A 26,502-nucleotide genomic window follows, 5' to 3' on the forward strand; every position below is an offset into this window, starting at 1 on the left:
CATACCACGCAGCTGCGGACAAGTTTACATAGGGACCACCAAATGCAGTGTTCAAACACAAATCAAGGAGCACAAGACACTGCAGACTGGGTCAGGTGGAAAAATCAGCAGTAGCAGAACACATTATAAACCACCCTGGGCATAAAAATGCTGTTTGCAAACACTGAAAATCTGAACCATGCCAACAACTATCAGGTCAGAATACACAGGAAAGCCATTGAAATACATAAACACCTAGACAGTTCCAAGAAATCGTTAAAGTAAAGAAAGTTTGACCACTAGTCATGAAAAACACCAAAATCAAGACCTATCAAATGCAAATACCCAACTCTCCTTCATGCCAGCATTCTCTAAAGATGTCAGCCACAGATGCTGGTGAAAAATCAGGAATAAACTCTTCTAGGACACAGCCCAATAGCCCCCCCCCCCAAAAAAAACACACACACACACACACACAAAACAAAACACTATTGATGCCGGTCATGAAAGCCGTCAACTTCACATTCAACCTCCCACTAATTGGTGGTCTGAGGGGAGGGGAGTGCATCTCCCATGGGAAGAAAGAAATGGATACTACCCCACAGTCATGGGAGCAGGATCATTTGTTATCTAGCTGGCCTGCTGCATGCTCATGTGGAGACAATAATGCAATAGCTTCACTATATAATTGCTTATAACACAACTTTTATTAGAAAAGTTATACATAACAGCAACTATTTTCAAGAATATTAACCTTGAAAAGCAACAAAAACAGACTAAAACTTTAACAAGAAACTAATGACCTCTATAATTAAACATTCAAGTTATCTACAATGTCTCTTTGTACAAAGGGGGAAATAATGGTTGTACAGGCACATCATGTCAAAAATAAAGCCGCAGTAACTATTTTATACAATTAACTTTCTCAAGGATTATTAAAACATGTTGCAAATTTTAAAACATTCACATAATTTTACACTTGGGAATACACTCAAATCTCAATCCCAGGAGATAATAATTTCACAAAAGTGCCAACATTTAAAATCAGACCCTCTAAAATGTTGACCTATCTATCATCAACATATTCACATGATTTCTGGTATGGCCTGGTCATAATAAAGTCTTTATTCTTAAAAAAAATGTAAAACCAAATTGCAGGCCATCTGAAAAGCTATTCAGTGTTCCATAAGTGTGCATTATTGGAAAATACACTGTTACAAAAGCTGAAAAAGCCTCTGAAGATCTATTATTACACACGATTATGTTCAATAAATGCAAATTTACCTGCCTCTAAATATACATCTGTAGCTTGCTGTCCTTTCAGGTCAGTGGTGTCCCACACTTATTTTTTTGTTTTTAGAAATATGACTTGCTCAAACTTTTGAGACTAATCTAGCTATTAGTTATAATCTGAAAGTATGCAATTTCTACAAAGTCTTTACGTTCAAGAAATTTTAACAAGGAGGAAAAGCCTATTGGTGCCTAAGAGAGCTGTTCTGTCCTCATAACTATCTGTCAATGGAAATGGACCACAGTTAGAAGGAATGAAATATTAAATACCAGAAATGTTTTATCTTGTGCACTTAAAAAGGTTTTGACAGACAGTATTTTTCCAAAGACAGGCATTTAAATTCTGCCCCAGAGCTGCTTAAATCCTATTCTAGAGATACCATGGCACAGCAAGGACTCCTGCCAGGCACTAACATTCATATTGGCAGCTCCAAGAGCACCATCGGAAGCAGGAAGATGGTAAACAGACAGACATTCTGGGTAGGAAGAATTCACTACCTTTAGGGAGAGACAGAGAGCACATTTTAGACATTTGGCAAAAAACTGTAATGAGACAATAGGTTGGCCGTTTTGGGTCTTGTGGAGTTGATTAAAATCGCATTCTTGTTTATTAAGCAGATAACTGTAAAACAATTTATTAATCATAGTTACATGCACCAATATTGCACACATCTGTTCTGAATTGTTTTAAAAACACTCTTTATAAGATCCTTGAGTAACTTTCTCTCATCACTGCAACTGGAACTCAAGTCACCCAGTGCAGAAGTTACTAAAAAGCAAAAATGGTAAAATGTAATAAAAAAAAACCCAACACAAAAGTCAATGACTGTACAGACAATGGAAATCTAGATTTATTTTTGTGGGCCCTACATATGGGACAATGTGTAAGCACTAACAATGCTACCTATACAGCAAGTTGGACATTCAAATAATGTGGAATCTGGGACCAGGTGTTGCAATGATGTCACTGTATGGTTCTTCCTGTGTCAGCTCTATAGCCTGCTGTTTTTTAAGTACCAAGAAACTGTAGAATTTTGCTGCTGCTTGCTTGCGATTTGTGTTCCTACACAATTCAAGCAAACTGATGGATTCTGCTCCGGTCTTAGCAAGTGCTCTCTGAAAATACAGAAAATGATTAGTTATTATCACTTCTAAACTGATACCAAACACTTATTTGTATAAGCTAGCCATGTCATACATGAGCTTACTGCCTAGTCATTAAGCAAGATTCCTGCTATTCTGAGACACCTGAGAAGGCTGAAGACTCCCTTCTGAACCTCTCCCCCAAGTCACAATACTTCCTTCCCACAGCCAAAGTTTGCAGAAGACAGGGGCAGGGATTTGCTCTGTGGACAGTGTTGGGGCTCACAACATTTCCAGAATGCAGTGTGATATCAGTTAAGACCCCAACCTCCACATCAGTGGAGCACTGTTGCTTGAAATCATTTTTTGCTGGCTCTTATATCAACACAGATGGATGGACCCTTAATTAGTACAGAAGCTAAAACGAAACCAAGTAAAGACACAAGCAAGCTAGGAAGAAATAAATAATCAGCTTGATTACAGTAGGAATTTAAACATTCAAGTCTTTGTACATGTATTTTAAAAATCTACCTGCTTACATGCACAAGCTTTGAATTAACATATCCAACTATTCACCGCAGCTTCCACTGAAACATTTTGATACTACATGTGAAACTGATCAAGAAAGTGTGCTTCTCAGGAAGACTTTTAAAGCAGTGTGTGCCAAAAGGAAGTTTATATTGCAAGATGATAAAGACTCCATTTGAAAGACTGGCGGAATTAAAGTGTTCCCAAATTAGGGGCTACAATTTTTATTAAAGCAGCCAGTACAAGAGAAGTAAGGGAGTGGGCAGTTGTCTTGTGCACTTTCAGGAAGCATTTGCTAAGATTGGAGATATTTAAGCTTACTTTTCATGCAAAAACCATTCCATACCTGAAGACCATGAAGCATTTGTTGAGTTCTCTTGTTCCATCGCCTTTCTTCTTGATCCTGGTCACCTCCTGTACCATCTTCCTCCTGCAACCAATCACATTTCAGAAAAGGTTGAGACGAACAATTAAAATGATCTTCCACCACTACACAAAATATAACAAGGGTGATTCAATTTAAATTATGTGTCATCTCTTCCACAGAAAGGCAAGAACGTCCTCTACCATGTGCCAAGGACTTAGTGAACAGTGAGAGTGAATGCACGTGTGAAAACCAGGACAAACACTGGGATTAATGGGCCCAACATAACCATTATTTCTTTTGTGTATCTTTAGATGAGTCACATTCACAGTCTCAATTCCCTCTGCCAGAAAATTCAAAAAAGTGATTCAGGATTTTCATAAAGATTCCAAAAGCAGTTTGCCAAATGTGTTCTGTAATTTAACACTAGGTGTAAACAGGAAAGGGGGAAACTTTAGATTTTATGAATCAGCATTCTAGTTGTATAGCATACAAATGTCTTCCTCTTCCTTAGGGGAGTAATAGTCCCAATTCTGCTAGCAAAACAGGAATACTTTAAATAGCAATTATCCAAGCAATGATGACCATCTTAATATTTGGTTTCCTTTGAATGCAAATGTTCCCAACAATTTTCTAGGCTTTAGCTCAGGCCTTTCTTATTGTATGCAATAACACACTTAAAACCAGTTTGCAAGAGTAATCTCAGTCTTTCAAGCATATACTAAGTAATGCATATTAAAGACCATGAAATACACAAAAATATATGCCTAAATGGTCTGAAAAATAATTGAATCTAGTATTTTTTTCTCACAGGATAGTGCTAGCACTTCTCTAGAAGAATGCTACATGTAAAAGCAATGTTTTGTTTCTTTCTTGTATGCTAAAAGGAATTAACTGAGTCAACATCTTTAAAAATACACAAGCAGAGCCAGTAGTTAATTTATTGCCAGCTTCAAAAAGGTGTACATCTATGTTGTAAAATACTATAATTATTAATGTATTTGCCTTATATTTCCTACTTTTTATTATATTTGGAAAGTAAATTAATTTCTTTGATATGTGTTCCTCTGTGATTTATCAAGTATTTTAAAAGGATAAACAGCAAAATCAGTGTGTTTCAGATATGAAAAGAGTGATACCTATGTTATAGCTCATTATTAAAGAAACTGAAAATACAACTGCTATTACTGTAATGCCCTTATACAAATCTATTACACAACACAGGATGTTATCTACTGTGCTGTTGTGTTCTTGCCCTCCACATTGGCTTCCTGCCTGTCATTGTGGGAAAAGGAGGTTGCACTAGATAAGCATTTGCATCTATACTAAACAAGGCTCTTCATATGTTCTTTATCCAATATACATCTACTCATACGTAAGCCCCACTATGGTCAAAATGATTTGATTTCATGCATATATTTACAGTACTACAACCTAAATTAGTTTCTAACTCTACACATACCTCTTCCTCTTCTTCCTCCTCCTTTTCCTTTTCTTTTTCCTTTTCTTTTTCAGGCAAAAGCTCTAATTCTGGAATCAGTTGACAGATGTTTTGAGGCTCTTCTGGAGGCAATTCAACTGGTGGCATTTCTATTGGCTGCAAAGGTTGACTCTGATAATAGAGAGAGATATTAAGACTTGATAACATTTTAATAGAAATTTGATATTTCAAAACCTTTATACGGTCATGCACAGATGTCTAATATGTCCCTCATTTGCAAATAAGATAAAATAATCTGTTCCAAGGACTTCGTTTATATTTTTCTTAAACAACTACTCTGTTGTCAAGAGTACTCTTGTGGAAAGATAACTTGAATTACAACCAAGCATAGCAGAGATAGAAACAGTGATACAGTGAACCTAATCTGTTAAGCAAACTGACATATGTTGTTCTTAACCTGTAGTCTGCAGAACCCCTGGGTTTGTGTCTCTTGTCACAATGTCTTTACAGAGGATCCATGACTTCCTCCATGCAGCAAAATGGCCATGTGACAGGAAACACACAGGCTTAGCCAGCCAGTCTCTCGGCTTCTGCCACATGCTCCACTGCGGCAAAGGGGTATGCTGAGCAGATGAACAATAGTGCAGTGGCCACATGACAGGAGCCAAGGCAAAGACTGGGCATGTGTGTTGCCATTCAATCCACTCGTCACAAAGTGGTGGGAAGAAGTGGGAGAAAAGTCTTCCCTCCACCTCCAGCACATCTGAATGAAGGTTTAACAGATGGTATAAATGTTAACAGGAGTTGTAGTCTGTCAGGGCAACGTAAGAAATGTTACTGTTGCGGCAGCTGTTGTCTGACACAGAAGAGCAAGAAGTAGGTCTGTGGCAAGGAAAGATATTTCAAGAGGGGGCTTGGTAAAGAAAAGGTTAAGAACCATTGTTTTACAGTAGTGGTGCACGAGATTACAAACTGAATCTGAAAAATTGCTGTTCAGTAGTGAGAGTGGATGTTTCAGTCCAGTCACTCATCTGCTGAGTTACATGAAACTGATTGGAAAAGGGCTAATGTTAGATTTTATGAAAAACAAACCATTAATTTGTGAAAGAATGTGCTTTTACTTGTGCCAAACTTCAAGTATAGCACTGAGTTAAAAGCTTTTGCCTTAAACCCTAATCACCAGAGCCATGCATATTTCACAAGCCCTTTAATGTTTTAATCTTTATGGAATTAACATAGAGACTTACCACACAAAACAATTATGCACCAAGTTTGTTCGACAAATACATGTACATATTTTTTCACTCACAGGTAGTACAGGTTCTGGTTCCACTTGTGCAGCCTTTCTCTTTACGCCAGTCTGAGGTGGAGGTGGGGGCATGACAGATTCATCCAAGTTGGTCCTGCTGCCTTCCATTATGGATTCCTGAAGGCGACTTGGCTCTTCCAAAATGGGTTCATCTGCAACACAAAAGGACCAATGAGTGATTGCTTATTCAAAGTTGTTAACAATCTACATTCCTCTTATTAAAATTACCACAAATTGGTGGGGGGAGATAAACATACTTTTTCATTGCCACAACACTGCATTTTGTCTAAACCCAGAATGCAAGAAGCCGTTACAAGTTCTGAGCATTAAACTACATAATTTTAAAATTATGTTTTTAACTGTATTACTTTATATTGTAAGCCACTTTGAGTCTCAATTTTTTTTTGGGGGGGGGGGGAGAGAACAGGACATAAATAAATAGAAGATGACAAGGAGCAGGAGGAGAAAGAGAAAGCACCAGCAGCAATAGTAGTAATAGTAGTTACTGAAGTCTATAACAGTTAAAATAACTGCACATTAAATAATTTAAGACACTAATGAAATACAAACCAATAACATTGCGTTGCTGTTCCTCTTTGGGTACTTCTGGATTCTCAAAGTCTTTAAGGAACTCATCCAAGTTATCAGCTTCTCCTCCTTTCCTCCTCTTTCTGAGATCTTCTGGTACAAGAGGTGTAAGACAGCGAGTAAAAAGCTACCAAAAAAAGCGGAAAGGGGGGGGGGGGGGAGAGACAGAAAAACAAGATGTAAGCACAGTTGAAATAAAAGCTTAAGGAACTTTGCCTAGGCCACTGTATAATTTTTTTTTTAAATAATGGGGTTAAAGGGTTAGCACACATAAATCCACTGGATAACCTTGGGCAGGTCACACAGAGGAAGGCAACGGCAAACTCCCACTGAACAAATCAAGAAAACCCCATGATAGAAACAACTTAACAGCACACAACAATTTAAGGAGTTACATGTAACGCTTAGGCCCTATGCAGAGATCACTTAGGGTTAAACTGGGAGGGAGCAAGGACACGACTCTGCAAATAAACCTCATCCCAAAATGCTGCTGCATGGTTGGCAGTTTCCTAGACTGTCACACACGGAGTTCAAACCCGTACAGGGCTATGGAACTATATTTCATTGAACATGGTTTCAGAACTCTAGTGAATGGATACACTGATACGGCTAACAAAAGCCAAAAAAGAGGGATCTCCTATTCATGCAATTAACTGTTTATTTTATAGTAAAGTTCAGTTCACCTTCAGAAGTCTGTTATTCCACAGAGGCTGAGCAGGGAGAGAGAAAAGTTTTTCAACACCCCCAGTTTCTTTCCACATCATTAACTTCTTAGTAGGAGGTGCCAAATCCAGTGTAGTGACAATATCAGAGTAGTCACTTAGTTGAGCTCTGATAGTCTTGCTGTCCAGTTCCTTAACACTGTCCACAATCAATTTTCTCTTCCTCTTTGCCTTAGTTTCCTTAACTAGTTGGAGAGAGAAAAGAACAGTTAAAGCTACTGGATATAATAAAGGTAGCTATGCCAAGAAAACCCCATAATAGGGTCATCTTAGGGTCGCCATAAGTCAGGAACAACTTGAAAGCACACAACAAGTCTTATTTAGAATAAAATCACAGCTTTAACAATTTTAGGATTCCAACAACAGAAAAATCTCACTGATCCATCGACACAACACATCTATTCTAGTTAGGACTAACAACAGGATTCAGATACTACATAAATCACTTTAAAAAAAAGGTTAAGTGACAAACAGCCATGACTGAGTGTTGTATGTACACATGAGCATAATCAAAATCGCTTACTGAAGTTTATGATACAGCAGTAGCAAAATCATAATATACTACATACTAGTTACTTGAAATGTGGAGAATGATTTTCTCTCAATAATTTATCCATCTTAAAAGAGAACAGCCAACCCCAGGAACCAGAATAAAGCTGTTCACTGTTGCTCTGAATTAAGACTGTGGCAACAGCAGAGAACTGAGTAGGAGGAAATGCCTAGTCCACCTGTGAAACTCTTGGACATTACATTAAATTAAAATTTATTGAGGTGCTCTCTCTTGCAGTTACTAAGACCTTGCTAGCACAAACACTTTCAAGCACAAAAGTTAAATTAAGCATGCTTATTTACCAGTTATGTCAATAGGCTCTAAAGCAAAAGCTTCTTCTTCATTTGGAACCAATGTTGTCTGATCAGTCATAGTTGGCAATGGTTCAACTGGGTCTACTGAATCTGGGCTATCTGGTCCACCCACTGTGAAATAAAATGTTAAAAGGTAAGAGTCCCAGTAAACTATGACAGCCAAAATAGTAAACACAACTGATATTCTCTAACAAAATACGACTGGAAGTGCGCCTCTGGGGCTCTCCATTCCATTCATCTTCTGGTGTTCTTTTCCAACCTACAGGATACAGCTAGTATTTTCTGCTCGCTGAACACCCCGAGTCTTCACTGGCCTTTGGCTTACGTTAAATTGCTTGATTTTTACATTTACCCAGAATTTTTAGAATTTCCAGAATTCCACAACACTGAGCTATGACAGTTAAAATGTTGCAACTGGATTACTTCTGCAGATCAACCTAAAAAGCTATACTGACAATGACCCATCCCTTCGACTACATTTTAACTACCATTTGACTACGCTGATTATTATTGCATTTTGCTGGCACTATCACTTTTAGTGACCATATTAAAGTAAATTTAAATATATTTAAGATTTATTTATATAAAAATGTAATAATAATTGATGAAGTACATAATGGATAGGTTCTGTAAATAATGAGTGGAGGGGACTTCATTAATTATTATTATTAACCTTTATTTATAAAGCGCTGTAAATTTACACAGCGCTGTATATACAATCTTTTTAATTAGACGGTTCCCTGCCCTCAGGCTTACAATCTAAAAAGACACGACACAAAAGGAGAAGGAAGTGGTTGTGGGGAAGGGGATGAGGTCCAGCAGTCTTCTCTACCTCCGAGGCCTGGACCAAGGCAGATGGACTGGAGGGAGGACTTGGCTTCTTGGGAGCTAGCCTGCCTCTCCCTCAAGATTGTGGATGAAGGGAAGGCTTGTCTTCTTCCAGGCAGGCAGTTGGAGCTAGCCTGCCTCTCTCTCCAAGATGGTGGATGAAGGGAGGGCTTGTCTTCTTCCAGGCAGGCCTGGTGGAACTAGCCTGCCTCTCTGTCCCTCAAGATGGAGGATGAAGGGAGGGCTTTTCTTCTTCCAGGCAGGCCTGGTGGAGCTAGCCTGCCTTTCTCTCCCTCAAGATGGTGGATGAAGGGAGGGCTATAGATAATGTTGGGAAGATTTTGTTAACAGTAGGAGCCCTGGTGATGCAGTGGTTAAATGCCTGTACTGCAGCCACTCACTCCCAAACCATAAGGTTTTGAGTTCAATACCAGCAAAAGGGCTCAAGCTCGACTCAGACTTGCATGCTTCCAAGGTCGCTAAAATGAATACCCAGATTGTTGGGGGCAATTAGCTTACACTTTGTAAACCACTCAGGGAAAGCTTAAGTGCACTGATAAGTGGTATAGAAATGTACTTGCCATTGTTATTGCTATGTGAACTTTTATTAATAAATGAATAAATATAAATATAAAAGGAAAAATAGCTCTGGATTTTTATTTATTTTATTTACTCATTTAAGAAGTCTTTTAACTTTTTCTTCTTAGGCCACAGTCTTTGGGGATCTGGCCCTCAAGCATTTTGCCCAACCTTCTAGTGCCAGAGAAGTTGCCCGCCCCAATACAATACATGCAAAAGTCATTTTCAGGAAAATGGCTTTGTAGTGCTTACTATAAATATATCAATTCACAGCATATCTTTTCTGTCTTTAAAGAGAACTCATTCAACACTCACTTGAGACATTATCATCATCATCTATATCATCATGGGGAGGCTGCTCAGGCATCATCACACCTCCTTCTGAAAGGGCTGGTGGGTCATCAAATATGCCTCCTTCATTGTTGCTGAGAAGTTTGTCGTCTGAAATGGCAACTTAAGAAAGTTAGGGCTGAGACAGTATAACATATCAAAGTGTTAGTACTATCTTAGTTATTACAGTTTTAGAAATGTAAAATTTGTGTTTTTTCTTTTGGCAGTTATGACACACTGTCAAACCAAATAATTTATGAGCTTCAATTTACTTAGTCAGGTATGCAAATCAATCACGCAGGGCAGAAAGGTTATCTCACATTAGAGCATCTTCATGTTCACTAGTAAGAAAATGAAAGTTTCAATTTCTCTGTCTAATAAAAAAAACCATTAACTTAGGTATTAAAATAAAAGTGAAGGGTGTTATTATGATTTCTCCCCACAATTATTTCTCCCCTCAAATTACAGCCCCACAACACCAAGTTCCATTCCTGAAAATCTGCTTTAGTAGGAAGGTGCATAGCAATGGAAAGGAAAGTGCCACTCGCACAGTTTCATTAATGGTTTACTGAATCCAAGCAATTTTTAGGGAGATGATTGGATTCAGCCACCTCCTACACTAGCAACTCAGCTAACCTGCTGAAAGCAAAGAATGCCAGGACTGACTCACATAGCACACATTCTTGGGTACAGTTAGGTACTCACAAGCTAAATGTTGGGTTCCCCCCCTCTCCACAACTCATTTACTAAGGGTCCAAATACATATGTCTTCAAAACCCAGCCAATTTCTGTACCCTATGGCCCGAGACAGATGGGCGAGAAGCGGCGTGCCTGAGCCGCCACAGTCGTACCTCCAAGAGCCACACTTGCTTCATGGGCACGCCACAGTGCAGCAATAACACACTGATGACATCGTCCGTGCGCGGCAAGACCTGGTTTACTGGGTTCTTTTTGGTCCGGAGGGACGCCGCACTGTTTGGCTGCTGTGGTGGCCCTCCAGAGAAAAAATGGTCACCTCCAGCCTGCCCTTTTGGGCCAGGCTGGAGAGCCCCTATTTTAGTTTTTTATGGGCTATGTGGCCATGTTCTGGAAGAGTTTATTCCTGACATTTCTGCTTGTAAATAAACTCCTCCCATGGCCCCATAGACCAGACACCTCCACAAAAAAACCCTATGGATTCCAGCCATGAAAGCCTTTGACTTCACACTGAAATGGTTTTAGTTATTACTAACATGAAATTAATTTTAATAGTCTGAAGAAATTTTAAAGTATTTCCTTATATGTAACCTTTAACAAAAGGGCAATTTTTAAATATATCATTTCAGAGTTTGAGCTGAAGAGCAACATTTCTAAGATGTTTAATAAGGCATACGGATTTAGATACAATACCCCCTTTAAAACAACATTCATGAAAGACTGGATGCCTTAAGTGAAGCAAAATATGAACTGGCAACATACCCAGGATTCCACCATCATTTCCCTCTCCAAAATTGTCATCTTTGTATTGATCTTCATATTCCAAATGATTAGCTTTCTCATTAAGGTGACTAGTGCTCTGCTCAGGCTCCAGCAGAAGGTTGGAAGCACTGGTACTATCCAACATGTCATCTGGAAATGCACTGTCTTCTCTCATCATTTCACGATCATCCATTCCAAAGTCACCTATTAAGAATAGCCATCATAAATGGAAAAAAATGAGATTGAATGACGCCTCCAATTTAATAACCCAGTACCAAACTTTTCTAATGCTTCACAGTACTTGCAGTACAATTAGTATATTATAACCTAAACCTAACATTAAGTCCCAAGTAGAGTAAATCCACTGAACCAAGGGAGCTAACAAATGTATTGATTTAACAAGATCCCATTAATTCAAAGGGTCTACTCTAGTTAGAGCTAACAATTGAATTAGACCTACATCTGCATACCTTGACCTATGTTACCCAAACATTGATTTACATGTTAAGATTAAGTGCTGTGAACTTTTACTAGTACAATTTAAATTATAAAAACTGTAGCATATCTAAGTGAGAATTTTTGAACTCATATACAAGGGCCATCAGCAATATTCAAAGGACTGAAGACACATGCTTGTTTAATGACAAGACTGAGGCCACTTTGACCAGGGACTGATTATTAATCACACTAATACCATCTCTGTCTAATGACATGATTTTTATAACTCAGTGTAGTATAGCCTATCAGTTTCCCCCTAAAAATGTACCATTTAAAGGGATCTTTGCTGAATCTGCCTTGAAGCTTAAGATAGAAAATATTAGACCTAACTTCACATTAAAAGCAGGCAAATTTATTGAACTAGAAAGACAAAACTAGAATAATGAAGGTGCAAACATAAAACCATGTTAGAAGAAACCACAAGGGCCATCTGGTCCAACCCCCTGCCATGCAAAAAGACACAAACAAAACACTCCCGACAGCTAGTCATTCAGCCTGTGTTCAAAACCACCCAAAGGAGACTTCATCACAATCTGAGGCAGAATATTCTACTGTCAAAAAGCTCTCACCATCAAGAAACTCTTCCCAATACTTAGGTTGAATCTCTTTTCCTGTAGTTTGCTCCTAGTCTCTACAGCAGTGGGGGGTGGGGAAGCATGCTCCTTCTTCCATATGACATCTTTTCAAATATTTAAACAGGCTATCAAGTCATGTCATAACCTTCTCTTTTCAAGCTAAACATAACGAGCTCCCTAAACCGGTCTTCACAAAGCATCATTTCCAAAGCTTTCACAATTTTTCTTGCCCTCCTCTGGAAATGTTCCAGCTTCCCAATATTCCTTTTGAATTGTGGTGGCCAGAATTGGACACAGTGAGGTCTGACCCAAGAAAAATAGAGTGACACTATTACTTCCCTCAGTTCAAACACTATACTTCCACTGAGGCAGCCTAGAATCACATTGGCTTTTTTAGCTGTCACATCACATTGTGGACATAGCTTGTCTAAGATTCCTACACCTCTTTTATGCATACTGATGTCAAGCAAGATGTCATCCATCCTATATCTGTGCATTTTTTCCATCTAAGTGTAGTACCTTGCATTTTTCCTTGTTGAAATTCATTTTGTTAGTTCTGGCCCAGCTCTCTAACCTGATTACATGATGTGGTTGCAGAAGAAGTTAAGTGTCTTTTAAGAGCCCCAGCAATTTTCAAAGGCCAGATAATTTTGAGAATTGATGATCTTTGTGTTTTACAGTTTGTAGACATAAAAATTTGCTGAGACTATCTGGCATAGTCTAACAAATCATACTGGCATGCCAACTGCTTCCATGGTATTATTAACAGCAGTAGCAGAACTAGTGCAAATGTGCTTGATAACAATTATACTTTACCAAAATCATTTTCCTGAAGGATGCTGATGTTGCCTACTTCTTCTCGCATTGTAATTTCTTCCACTCTGCTTTGATTCAAACTGAACTGCTGAGCGACATCAATATCACTTTAAAAAGAAGAAAGAAACACACTTGAAAAAGCATCCATAAGGCAAAGGAGCTATTTTCAGATATAACTAAATGCTCTAAAATGTTTCTAAAGTATATTTTGATTACAGTGATACAAGACATAATCTTATGCATTTGACAGCTCATATCAGGACAGCAAGTTTTTAAAAAGTGGTATCCATCCCACTGTAAAATTCAAAGACAACTGAAATACATGGACTATTACACAATTCAAAGGGTGACAATTATGATCAATCATCCCCAAAGCAATGTAGTAGCCATGTCTGATGGGATTCAATCACTCAAAACTTGATTTCTAACCAAGCAATACAAGGAATACTCTTTCATTAGGTTATTTTGCACTCCCTTCACCCCAGAAGACCAACAAGTGGATGTATGAGGGAATATTCCAACATTAATTCTCCAAGATAATAATTTTAAGTCAGTCAGAGGCTTACTCTAGATCTGGCAAGGGCTGGTCAAAATCATGAAATTCTTCTGGTAAAGTGATAGCATTGTATGCAGCTTCTCTATTTTCCTCAGGCAAATCCACCACACCTGTAAAAAAAAGGCATTAAAGACTTATCAGGTGGCATTTCTAGGGGAAAAAGCAACAATCTCAACACCTCAAATATCGCAATATGAGTTTTGGTAGTCAAAATATTACTTTATCAGGAAAAAAATCTGCTTTTAAAAACACTTATGCATTATTTTGCTGGCTATCAATTGTGTCCTTAAGTTGTGATAAAATTTTAATATGCAATACCTCCTGTAACTCTTGATTGTATTTATGTAACACAATGAATGGATATCATGAGAGCAAGCACACACACCAGAACTCCAGTGCCCTTTAGCTCATGCTGTGGTTAAAGAGTAGTATTAATTCATGAGTTAGTTACTAAGGAACATATAAGTTAAAATATTATAATTATGCCCCATTATGCATAATAGACTACTCCTAAGCATACAAACAGAATAATGCAGTGCTAGAGTTGCATAAGAAAAGCATTTTTCCTATAGGAAGTATGCTTAAATAACGGCAAATTCCAGAGCAATTTATTATTTACGAAGTAGCAATAAATTTGCAAAAAGCAAGTACACAACCTGGACGGAAAGCCATCTTGATCTTAATGAATGCTTCATTACAGTCTGCAAGAAGGTATTTAGCTTTCCTGTGGTAGATTCTAACAACTCCCAATAAAAGATGTCCTGAAGTACGAAGAGCCATCTTCACCTGAAAAGTGCACTACCATTAGTATTTAACAATCATACACATCCAAGAAGCAGTATGTTTGGAATACAGGTCACTCTTGGAGCTCACATATAAAAATATTTTTTACTATTATGTTTAATTTCTCAGAGGAGTATTTTCTAAAACCAGCCTTTCTATATCACTAACACTGTGATATGCTGTCCCTCTTTAAAAATTGATTTAGCTGTGGTAGTTTGTATTCAATCATAAATTTCTTTAACAATATTTAGTATTGATGTGTAAATACATTCATCTCTGGCAATCAACAAAAATGTTAAGACAAGCAGGTACAAATTTGTTTCTAGAATTCTATTCATTCTGGACTATTGTACAACTTTACAGAAAATTCCTTTTTTTAAAAAAATATTTAATTTATATTGCAGGTTCCCCCCAAAGCTAATAAGACAAATCTCAACATGATTTAAAATAGAATTATTAAAACACACTTAAATTAAAAGCAATTCAAGTGTATATGAACAAAAAAGTACAGCACTCATTTACAGGCATATCTTGCTAATATGGCAGGTTAGGTCCCAGATCATTGCCATATTAAAATGAAGCACAGATGGTTTTTTTCCCCTTGCCAATGCATATAGGAACCTAAACACATATTTACACTATCATTTATTAAGTGTGCAATAGTGCTAAAAACACAATGCAAAAAGAAAAATTAAAAGATTATCTGAGACTGAAAGCGTATAAAAGCAGTAAACAGAATGAGCATGGGTAAGACACTGGCACTGCACTCCATAATTTTAAAGTACTTATTAGCAAAGTGTCTTAAAGTGAGGTATGCGTGTACCCAAGGACTTTCCTCAATAGGCTGTCAAATGCCAATCAAAAGCCCACATTAATATGGATGGATTTGCCACCTGGTTAAAAAAAAAGTCTAAAGTCTCCTTTTCAAAGGATTTGCGCAGACTGCCAAGATGGTTTTGTCACACTTCTAAAGTATGATCAGGCTGAAGAATCAAAACCTGCTCAGGCTTGTATGAGAGAATATGGCCCTTCAGAATGACTGAGGTCACATTGAGCCTTATAAGTTACAATAAGGATTTTGAATTCTGCCCCAAAAACAACCAGTGAATGAACCATGTGGCTTTTCATATATGGGGTGGTCGATAGCCTGACAACAGCATTTTTGACCAGGTAAGCTTTCAAAACATTTTATAAAGGGAGCTCGATGTGGAGTGTTTTACAGGAAATCCACAGAGGATGTAACTAAGTTATATGTCACTATGGACAGATCAGGCTTACACCTGTTCTGAATGATCTAGAATGACATCTTTGACCCCAACCTTCCCATCTTCCATGGGATGCACAAAAGAAGTGACTCTGAAATGAAAAAAACCAACCCTGTATTTTAGAAGGGAATCAAATCCGCAAACACTCCTGAACATGCCATTCTCCCATTTTCTTTTTTAAAATGAGGGGACAGGGACTACATACAAAAATAGCCTGGAGGGGCCAGTGGCTCTCACCAATTATTTAGTCCAGGGGTCGGCAACCTACGGCCCGGATCCGGCCCGGCAAGGCCTTAGGACAGGCCCCAGCCCGGTCCTGCCGCCGATTGCCGCCCCTGCTGCAGCTTCCGTGCCACTCCGGGCGCCATTTTGAGTTTGGCCCCCCAGTTGTCTGAGGGACAGCAACCCGGCCCCCGGCTCAAAAAGGTTGCCTACCCCTGATTTAGTCTGTCCAAAGCTTTATTTGAAGCTCTCAGAAGATAATCAACACTATAGTGAGAGCAGATTTACTTTTTTAATAGCAACAATATACCGTTGAATGCAATATTATAGATAAACAGGAGAAAGCCATCTCCTTCACATCTTACTCTGACTGCCCAGAGAGGCATCTGGCTGGCTGAAGTCAGAGACATGATCCTGTCTTAAGTATTTGTTTATTGTAGCAAAATAGCTTATACTATATTGGATAATACAACAACAGTGTGAGTGTGTTTTTAAATCTATATTTCTAGTATCACAAGAATACAAAAGCCAATTGGGCTAAATCCAATTGTTTGTATCAGCCAGAACAGCCCCAATGAATCAATGCGAACACAGTAAATCAACACTTGTATAAACTTTATTAATTTAATGGGATTACTCTAAATAAAAACTAACAATGGGATTTAATCCATTATCTTTAAATAAACTATAATTCTACAAGTAATACCTTTGGTGAGATGATGCTCTCCACGCTGCTTTCCAAGTTGCATTCGAAGACATGGGCTTTGGTTAGCTTTTTATCCCAATGGGCCGCCAGCCAGATTTTGGCTAGTGGCCCTCGCTTACTCAGGACAAAGTGAGCGTAGAACATGGTGTCTACTCTCTATGCAACAATCTGTAAAAAAAATATACAAGTATACAAAATATTATGTAACAATAAGGCCATAACAATAATTCTTACTAGTTACTTTGTAGAAGCTATGAATTCTGGCACTCTACAGACGGGTGCCATGGGGTGCTGTTGTTACGTGCGAGGGGCGGTGCTTCCAGACACCGCTCACCCCTGATGAGGGTGTCAAAATGGCGGCGCCCATCTGTACAGATGGGTGCCGCAATTTTGATGCAACGGGCACGTAGCATCCGCACGTTGCAATGCCATTGGTGCACTGCGGCATCACCATCGCACCGCAAAAAGAACCCGCTTTTGCAGGTTCTTTTTGCTGCGTGAGGAAGCCACGTGGTTTGTCTGCTGCAGCTTCCTTGCGCAGCAAAACAAGGCGCGTCCAGACCGCCCTTTTTGGGCGGTCTGTACCCCGCCTCTATTCCTATATAAAGACCAGTTCAGAGAGTTAAAATTTCAGATATAACACCTAGCAGCAAGCTACATTAATGGTGCTTGAGTTGTCCTTTGGAAATACTAGGTGCTATATCTAGGAGCCTTGAGAACAAATGTGCACAATGTCAGGTTACAGACTGCATCCAGCAGCTGTCCCTACAGACTTTTCCTCACATAGTAAATCGTCATGCATACCTCCAGATCATTTTTTCACATTTAAAATATCAAAAACTATGGCTTGGATCTAATAATAATGGATCACTAAATGAGATTTAACACACTGTTTTCATCAAAAGCAACACATATTTTGTCAAACCACAGTATCTTTACTAATGGCCAGTGCAAGTAACACTCTCAACCCCAGAGGAGACCAATGATAAACGTCTTCTGAAGAAATCTTCAGAAAGCCTGGAACCACTGCAATATCCAAAGTTCCACATCACACATACAATTGTTACCTCAAAGTACACATCCTCCCTTTCCAGTGAACACATAGGTAAGGTTCTCAGTCCTTTCTTTTTTTACCCTGGTCTCCCAGAATCCTACTGTAGCATTCAAACCACTACATCGCACTGGCTCTCACTAAGAATAATTTCCAAATTAAGTTTTGAATTTATTCGAATTCAAATATTTAAATGAGTAAAATTCCCATCCTATATCCACTTACCTAGGAAAAAGCCCCACTGCATCCATACGCTGTCATATACAGAACTACACTTTGCAGAAAACCCCAATCTCCCAATACTAACACTGTACAGTGGTACCTCGGGATACGAAATACCCAGGTTACGAAATTTTCAGGATACGAAAAAACCCATAGGAAATTATTGTTCCGGGTTAAGAAAGTTTTTTCGGGTTACGAAAAAACTTTTGGTGCTTTTCTGCGCGATTTCACACGGAATCGCGGCTTTTCCCCATTAGCGCCTATGGGAATTCGGCTTGCGAAAGCCTTTCGGGTTACGAAATTGACAGCGGAACGAATTAATTTCGTAACCCGAGGCACCACTGTATACGTAAAGTTCAAGGCGTGTCTAAATATTTATAAATAAAATTAATACAATTGATGACAAAAATCCTATATCACCCTCTACATAACATAACTTTATGCATACTTAACTAAATAACAGGGCTGCTATGAACCCTTTTACTTAATTGTGAAGACGAGTAATGGGACACCGGCAGAAGTGCCCAATGCACCCCATTTACTTTGCCACTTCCTTTACGTAATTGCGTAACAGCCCTCTACTGGACACAGACATTACAAAACCAGCCAGTTCTAACCCCCACATACTGTATATACTCATGTAGAAGTCGACAAATTTTAGTGAAAAAATCAACCCAAAACTCTGGGGTCAACTTATCCATGGGTCAGTAGATGCACTGTATCTTATCTGTTATCAAAACAGGAGCCATTCCCTACTCTGAGTAGAGTGGCCCAAAAAAAAAAAAAAGGGGGGGGGCTCAGTCCATCCTGGGAGAACCTAAAAGAAGCATCAACCACCTCTACTTTCTCTGCCAAAGCACCGTTTCTGACTTTTTTGAATGTCTATGGCCCTTTACAGACTGGCCTGAAAGGCCAGCCTAGGGGCAGAGTCGGGGCATAGCGTCCTGACGACGCATGCCCGACTCTACCCTGATGTCGTGCACCACTCCAGACAGCGTGTGGCATCATGACACACCTCTGCTGCTGTGTCCAGATGACACTTGTCAAAGGGGAGCCATACAGCCACGCCACCATGGGCTCCCTTTCGATGGCGCAAAAAGGAGCCTCTTTTTGCGCCCTTGGAAGGCCAGATCGGGGCCACGGTGTGAGGTCAGTAGCGCCCATGTGTGGGAAATAGTGGTGTGCTTTGGCATCATTTTCTTCCCCCTCATCCTTTACATCCTTTGTTAAATGAACCTTAAGTTTTACCTTCAATTTATCCACAGGTTATATTAATCCCATACTTTTGGCCCTAAAACTCATCCTTAATTTTTACATGAGATTGACTCATAGTTGAGTACACACAGTGAGTAAGTTCACTGTCTGAGACATAATTCCCATACAGGATTCTGGCCATGGTTACTATATAATTCTTATTATGGTAGCTGCTGCTACTTGCATGTCTTGGGAGGATGGAGAGACAAATGATGAGAAGGAAACTATCATGCCTACTGTGAGGCTACAGAAACTACCAAGTACCTCATAAGCACAATGCACAACACATGGCTAACAGTCTGACAATATGAGTTTGGCCTTAAACCATCACTATTTCTCTCTCTCTAAATTTATCCTTTCTCCACCACTGCTTTCTCAATGAAACAGATTCTTATGCACCTCTAAAGCCACATGTCAGAACCCACTCCTCTCTTGACTTTATAAACCAGAGGCAAATAAGATCTTGTCATAAGATAGCAGGCTAACACACAACTCATCTGCACACGTGGAACCTGCTGAATTGAAGACCCTGGTACAAAACACACTGCAGGAACGATCCAGTTTAGACCACGTTGACTGCCCTGGCTCAGCACTGGGGAAGTCTGGGAACTGTAGTTTATTGTGGCACCAGAGGTACTCTGAGAGAGAAGGCTAAATGTCTCACTAAACTACAGTTCTCAGAGCTCCCTAGCATTGAGCCAGGGCAGTTAAAGCGGACTCAAACTGGATTATTTCTGCAGTGTGTTTTGGACCACCGTCTACCAGCCAGCTGGCCCCCCCTCCTCCTCCGTTCCCAAATGTTTTAGGAAAACTAAGCAGTCCAATGGCAAAGGCATCTGCTGCCAAGTTCATTTTGTTTGTAGTCTAATATACAGGCATTGATGTTTCAAATTTCTAGTTATCCCAGGAACATTATTCAGAAGTACTGTCTTAAACCAACTTTAATCCATTACAGCAGCGGTCCACAAACTGTGCTCTTTAAGAGATTTTGGACTTCCTCTCCCAGAAGCCTCAGCCATGTTGGCCAATAGTCTGGGATTCTGCGAGGTGAAGTCCAAAACCCCTTAAAGAGCACAGTTTGGGGACCACTGCATGACAGGGTCCATAAAGCAAAACACAATATTCTACATTGAAGGGAGCAACCTCATCTGGCACGAAAGAAAACTTTTACATGCCCACATTTCAATTCCACCACACAGTAATATACAGTCATGATGTTCCCAGCAGGATCCTGTCCGTATTAACTTCAAAATAGGTTTCACACTTCAACAGGGTGTGCTCCAACAAAAACCGACTTTGACATTGTATGTCTTGTTTTAAAATGGTGTCAAACCACCAGGAAGCAAATGGGAAAAAAAAGTTCCCCACAGAAAGGCGGCCAAGGGGAGAAGGGCTTAATAATGTCAAGGTTCCCTGGGAGGAAAAAGGAGAACCGATGAGGCAATAGTTTGCGCCGAAAAAGCAAGGCCCAGCTGTTGCTGTGGAAGGAAGAAGCCTTGCAGCGTGGATTCTCTCTAAAGTCTCTCTGTAACTAACGACAGGTGACTGGAAGGCACACGACAAGAACAGCCCTTTGGAAGAATGTCTGCGGATTGTTACTGGGGACACACTAAAACAAATGTCCATAGGTAAACCATATTTGCCCATAGAGAATCCTTGGGGAATACTCGCCCATAGGGAAGCATTGGGGAATACTTTCCTACAAGGAAACATTGGGGAACACTTGCCCATAGAGAATGATTGGAGAATACTCCCCCATAGAGAATAGAGTAATAGGATACTTGCCCATTGAGAAGCATTGGAGAATACTCACCCATAGGGAAACATAGGGGAATACTTGCCCATAGGGAAACATAGGGGAATACTCGCCCATAGGGAAACACGGGGGAACATTTGCCCATAGAGAACCACTGGAGAATACTTGCCCAAAGGGAAACATAGGGGAATACTTGCCCATAGGGAAACACGGGGGAACATTTGCCCATAGAGAACCACTGGAGAATACTCACCCATAGGGAAACATAGGGGAATACTTGCCCATAGGGAAACATAGGGGAATACTCGCCCATAGGGAAACACGGGGGAACATTTGCCCATAGAGAACCACTGGAGAATACTTGCCCAAAGGGAAACATAGGGGAATACTTGCCCATAGGGAAACACGGGGGAACATTTGCCCATAGAGAACCACTGGAGAATACTCACCCATAGGGAAACATAGGGGAATACTTGCCCATAGGGAAACATAGGGGAATACTCGCCCATAGGGAAACACGGGGGAACATTTGCCCATAGAGAACCACTGGAGAATACTTGCCCAAAGGGAAACATAGGGGAATACTTGCCCATAGGGAAACACGGGGGAACATTTGCCCATAGAGAACCACTGGAGAATACTCACCCATAGGGAAACATAGGGGAATACTTGCCCATAGGGAAACATAGGGGAATACTCGCCCATAGGGAAACACGGGGGAACATTTGCCCATAGAGAACCACTGGAGAATACTTGCCCAAAGGGAAACATAGGGGAATACTTGCCCATAGGGAAACACGGGGGAACATTTGCCCATAGAGAACCACTGGAGAATACTCACCCATAGGGAAACATAGGGGAATACTTGCCCATAGGGAAACACGGGGGAACATTTGCCCATAGAGAACCACTGGAGAATACTCACCCATAGGGAAACATAGGGGAATACTTGCCCATAGGGAAACATAGGGGAATACTCGCCCATAGGGAAACACGGGGGAACATTTGCCCATAGAGAACCACTGGAGAATACTCACCCATAGGGAAACATAGGGGAATACTTGCCCATAGGGAAACATAGGGGAATACTTGCCCATAGGGAAACACGGGGGAACATTTGCCCATAGAGAACCACTGGAGAATACTCACCCATAGGGAAACATAGGGGAATACTTGCCCATAGGGAAACATAGGGGAATACTTGCCCATAGGGAAACATAGGGGAATACTTGCCCATAGGGAAACATAGGGGAATACTTGCCCATAGGGAAACATAGGGGAATACTCGCCCATAGGGAAACATAGGGGAATACTCGCCCATAGGGAAACATAGGGGAATACTCGCCCATAGGGAAACACGGGGGAACATCTGCCCATAGAGAACCACTGGAGAATACTTGCCCATAGGGAAGCATTGGGCAAGTTCAACTCAATCTTTCCCTATGGGCAAGTATTCTGCAATGTTTCCCTAAGTGCGAGCATCCCACAATGCTTCTCTATGGGCAAGTATCCTCCAATGCTTCTCTATGGGCAAGTATCCTCCAATGCTTCTCTATGGGGACGTATCCTCCTCTTATCCTGCCTGGGCCAGCCTTCCCCAATGCTTCCTTATGGGCGAAGACGGCTTCCCGGGGGCTGCAATCGGCCCCTGTAGCTGAGCCTTGCCTGGACCCGGGGCTCTCTACGCGCGAGTCCTTTCTGCCTCGGGGCTCTCAGCAATAGCCCTCCATGGGCATGGCGCTCACACAGACAAACACACGCGACGCCGAGCGGGGATTAAGCTACAAGCCCAAGCCGCGGCCATGGCCCCTTCCTCCCTGCAGCCGCGAGGCCCAGGCCTCTCTCTCCTCTCTCTCTCTCTCTCCCCGCCTGCCCTCCGTCTGCTGCGGGTCTCACCTCGGCTCCTTCGCGGCAACAGGCTCCCAGGGCCAGGGGGGGAACAAGAGCTCGGGCCTCCGCCTCCTCCTCCTCCGCCGCCGCTCCCTTCCCCGGAGTCTTCCCCCCCGAGCCCCTCCTTCCAGCCCCCGGAGCCTTCCTCAAACAAACAAAATGGCCGCCGCCGCTGCCCTTCCTGCCGCCCAAAACAGCCGTTCAAAAATCGGCAGGATGTTTACCGTTGAAAAAAAGAGAAAAGGGACAGAGAGTGAGAAACTGCGCATGCGCCAGCTGCCGCGCCGCCCCTAACACAGCAAGGAGGCTCCAGGCCCACCCTATCGCGCATGCGCAGGTGGCCAGCGTTGACGTTGCCCAATGAGACGGCGCCCGATGAGGATTTTTATTGGCTGAGGTTGGTTGAGCTACGTGCGCGTGCACGAGCGAGGGCGGTTGAGGCGCATGCGCAGTTTCTCCTACACTGTGGCCTTCCCCTCCCGCATAATAATGGAGTTTGAGAGCGCTTTAACTGCCCTGGCTCACTGCTGGGAATCCTGGGAATTGTAGTTTACGGTGGTACCATACCTCTCTCTGACAGAAAAGGCTCACTGTCTCACAAAACTACAGTTCCCAGGATCCCATAGCCTTGAGCCAAGGCAGTAAAAACTGTCTCAGACTGGATTATTTTCTGCTGCAGTGTGTTTTGTTGGACTTCAGTCTGGAATATTGTGCTTATTTATGCATTTTATATGAATTATATGTCTATCGACTCATTGCTTCAGTCCAAGAATTTCTGCTATTCTTACATTTACAAAATATACTATAATAATTTTCCCTGCGATTCAAAAGGTTATATACAGAATATGAACATATTATGCTACTGTATTTCCAGTCTCAACCCCCCATTTTATATCTTTTTAAAATAAATTTTATTAGATTAAAAACAGGACAAAAAAATCACAAACACATAATGAATAAATACAGATAACAACCACCTTGAAGCAACACAACCATTAACAACAACGAAAAACAAAACACAGCCCAATGCCACGTCCATTAATCACAAAAACGCAAAACACACAAAACAACTTCCTGAACTCCATAGCCTATTACTAATACACAACCGTTCCTACTTTAATCCAGGTTAAGAAGAGTTTTATATCAAGGGTTAGTTTTATCTTACAGTCTCATTGTGTAACAGAGTTGTTAAAACAGTTTGTCATGTTTCTTACACTGTAAAGGCCACTGTACTCTTTCTTCCTAATCTTTCAGCTAGATAGATACTCAGTCACTGGTTACCAATCTTTCTTGCATTTCCTAGCATTCTCATTTTTCACGCAGCAGGTAACTTTATCCGTTTCTATGTATTCATACGTTTGCATTGTCCGTTCTTGCGTAGCTGGGTTTCCTGTGCTTTCCCGTTTCCTTGCGGATGTTGATCTAGCTGCTGCTGTCAAATAAAATAAAACCTTTCCTGACCTTTTTTCAAGCTCTAGATACATAGTTGGGTCCATGTTAAATTTAGTATCAATAGGTTTCGCTATCTCAGTGTGAATTTCAAGCCAACATTTTTTTTGCCGATTTGAAGTCCCACCACATATACAACATTGTTCCTATTTTGTTAATTCAGCTCCAACAATTATTATTATTATTATAAACTTTTGATCATTTTTCTGGGGTGAGATACCAGCGATACTGGATTTTATAATGGTTCTCTTTTATATCATAGCTTAGTGTATTCCAAGCGTCCCCAGAAATGGCGCCCTCTGGAACCGAATTGGGACGTGATGGGAACGCGCGGCGGCGGCGTCCCCCCGTGCGATAAAGTCGCGTTCTGGGCCCCATCCGGTGCCCATCGCGTTCCGTGCACGCTCCTGCGCGCCCCCGTTAGAACGCACTGGGGAACGGTTCAAGCCCCGTGCGATAAACTTAATAGTCTTACTCTGGTTTTCCAGTTCTTTTCCCATTCTTCCAGGAGGATAGGTCTGCCTATATCTTGTGCCCAGATGATCATGTAATGTTTGATTGTTTCTTCTTCCATATCAAAAGTTAATAACAATTTGTAGAGTTTACAGATTCTTAATTGGGGTTTTTTTTTTGTCTGAAAAGGGAAAAAAAGGAATTTGATGAAAATTGGAAAATGCCTTTACTTGTGGGTCCCTTTTTTGGGGAGAATGGTGACATATTAAATAAATAAATAAATAAATAAAGTCAAGACTGTTCAACAAATATGAAGAGCTGGCTGGTTTTAAACCAAATTTATTTTTTAAAGAACTTTTAAATTTATTATTCTTATTATATAAACATATATTATTAAATAAATATATCTAAACATATATATATATATATATATAAACTTTAATTAAATATTTAATTAAAATTAATTAAATAAATTAGCCTACAGTTGTAAACTACTTAGAGACTGCTTAGTGTGGCATGAAGTGGTATATAAATGAAGCTGCTAATGCTATTGCTAAATAAAGTCTTGCTATTATTACTATTTTTCAAACCTCTTACTGGAACAGCAATGACTTTGAATTTAGGAGGATATCTTTTGCAGGCAGGCTCCTCCTCCTTCTGGCCATGGGGCAATAGGGAGAATTTCAAAGTCCAGGAAATTTAAAGGCCATTTGCATCTCAACAGGAATTCCTCTATTGCAATTCAATATGTCTCTATTCCAGTGAGGTCACAGGCCTCTTTGTAGGCAGAGAACAATGGATTCCTCAAGAAGTCTCCATGTTTTAGCATATATGGGGAGCTTATCCCATTAACAAATAAGCCGGCTTGCCTCTTCTGACTTCAGTTCAGGATTCACAGTGCCCCCGGATGTTATCATACCTAAATCGCAGCCTATCTAGTTGGGATGCTGCTGCCCGGATGCATCCCTGTTGGAAGCCTTGCTCAGCCATCCAATTTTTGAACTCAGAATCTCCTTGACTTTGAAGCTTATCGCATCGTGTTCCGAGAACGTTATTGGAACCCGATTGGAACAGAACACTTTTAACTTTACCGCACGTTTATGTCCCCATTGGGTTCCCATCGCGTTCTACATACCCCTCAAAGCGTTCCATATGTGTTCCTCGGAGGGAACGGATGAGAAAGTGATCCAAGCTTGTGGAAACGTTTTTAAAACGGTCCAAGAAATGTGAGAGCGGTAATGTAACCGTTCTTACTTCCGTTCTCATGATCTGCCTTGTTTTGATTGGCTGAACGGACTTCCCTCCCTGCATTCCTCCCCATTCCTAGAGCGTCGGTTTTCTTGCTCTCCCTGGGACTCATCGAGTAAAATAAATAGAGAAAAAAAATCAAGCCCCACCATTTGTGAGGGCTATGTGTAGATAGATGTGTGTATAATTATGGTATTATATATATGTATATGGAAAACTCTCTCTCTCTCTATATATACATATACATACATACGTATATACAACATATATATATATCTATAAGAAACATGTGAAATATGTAATAAATAGAAAACATGCTATATATATATATATATATATACACACACACACACACACACACACACACACAAATGACATCTACAGTGGTACCCCGG

At 40.5% G+C, this 26,502-nt stretch overlaps 1 protein-coding gene across 1 annotated transcript; it reads right to left on the reverse strand.

Annotated features, from left to right (window-relative positions):
• Positions 1 to 667: 667 nt before the first annotated feature.
• On the reverse strand, positions 668 to 23,055 carry RAD21 (RAD21 cohesin complex component). The gene is made up of 14 exons (XM_089517868.1): positions 22,964 to 23,055; positions 16,785 to 16,952; positions 14,465 to 14,594; positions 13,819 to 13,918; positions 13,253 to 13,359; positions 11,364 to 11,567; positions 9,891 to 10,016; positions 8,157 to 8,279; positions 7,266 to 7,489; positions 6,565 to 6,709; positions 5,995 to 6,146; positions 4,707 to 4,856; positions 3,227 to 3,310; positions 668 to 2,385 (listed from the first exon to the last, which is right to left on the reverse strand). Exons 2-14 carry the CDS (start codon positions 16,926 to 16,928, stop codon positions 2,194 to 2,196), a joined length of 1,881 nt encoding a protein of 626 aa, XP_089373994.1. The 5' UTR covers positions 16,929 to 16,952; positions 22,964 to 23,055; the 3' UTR covers positions 668 to 2,193.
• Between the last annotated feature and the right edge of the window lie 3,447 nt (positions 23,056 to 26,502).

The sequence above is a fragment of the Sceloporus occidentalis genome, unplaced genomic scaffold, assembly GCF_023333645.1.
Source record: "Sceloporus occidentalis isolate IW3139 unplaced genomic scaffold, rSceOcc1.0.p SCAF_3, whole genome shotgun sequence".
In the NCBI taxonomy this organism is placed as follows: Eukaryota; Metazoa; Chordata; class Lepidosauria; order Squamata; family Phrynosomatidae; genus Sceloporus; species Sceloporus occidentalis.

What these genes read in the sequence shown, in the direction of transcription:
- RAD21 (XM_089517868.1), bottom strand. Translation starts at nt 16,928, where the DNA reads ATGTTCTACGCTCACTTTGTCCTGAGTAAGCGAGGGCCACTAGCCAAA. An exon ending in AGAGCATCATCTCACCAAAG is followed by an intron (nt 14,595 to 16,784) that starts GTATTACTTGTA and finishes TGCACTTTTCAG; the next exon opens with GTGAAGATGGCTCTTCGTAC. An exon ending in CAGCCCTTGCCAGATCTAGA is followed by an intron (nt 13,360 to 13,818) that starts GTAAGCCTCTGA and finishes TTCTTTTTAAAG; the next exon opens with TGATATTGATGTCGCTCAGC.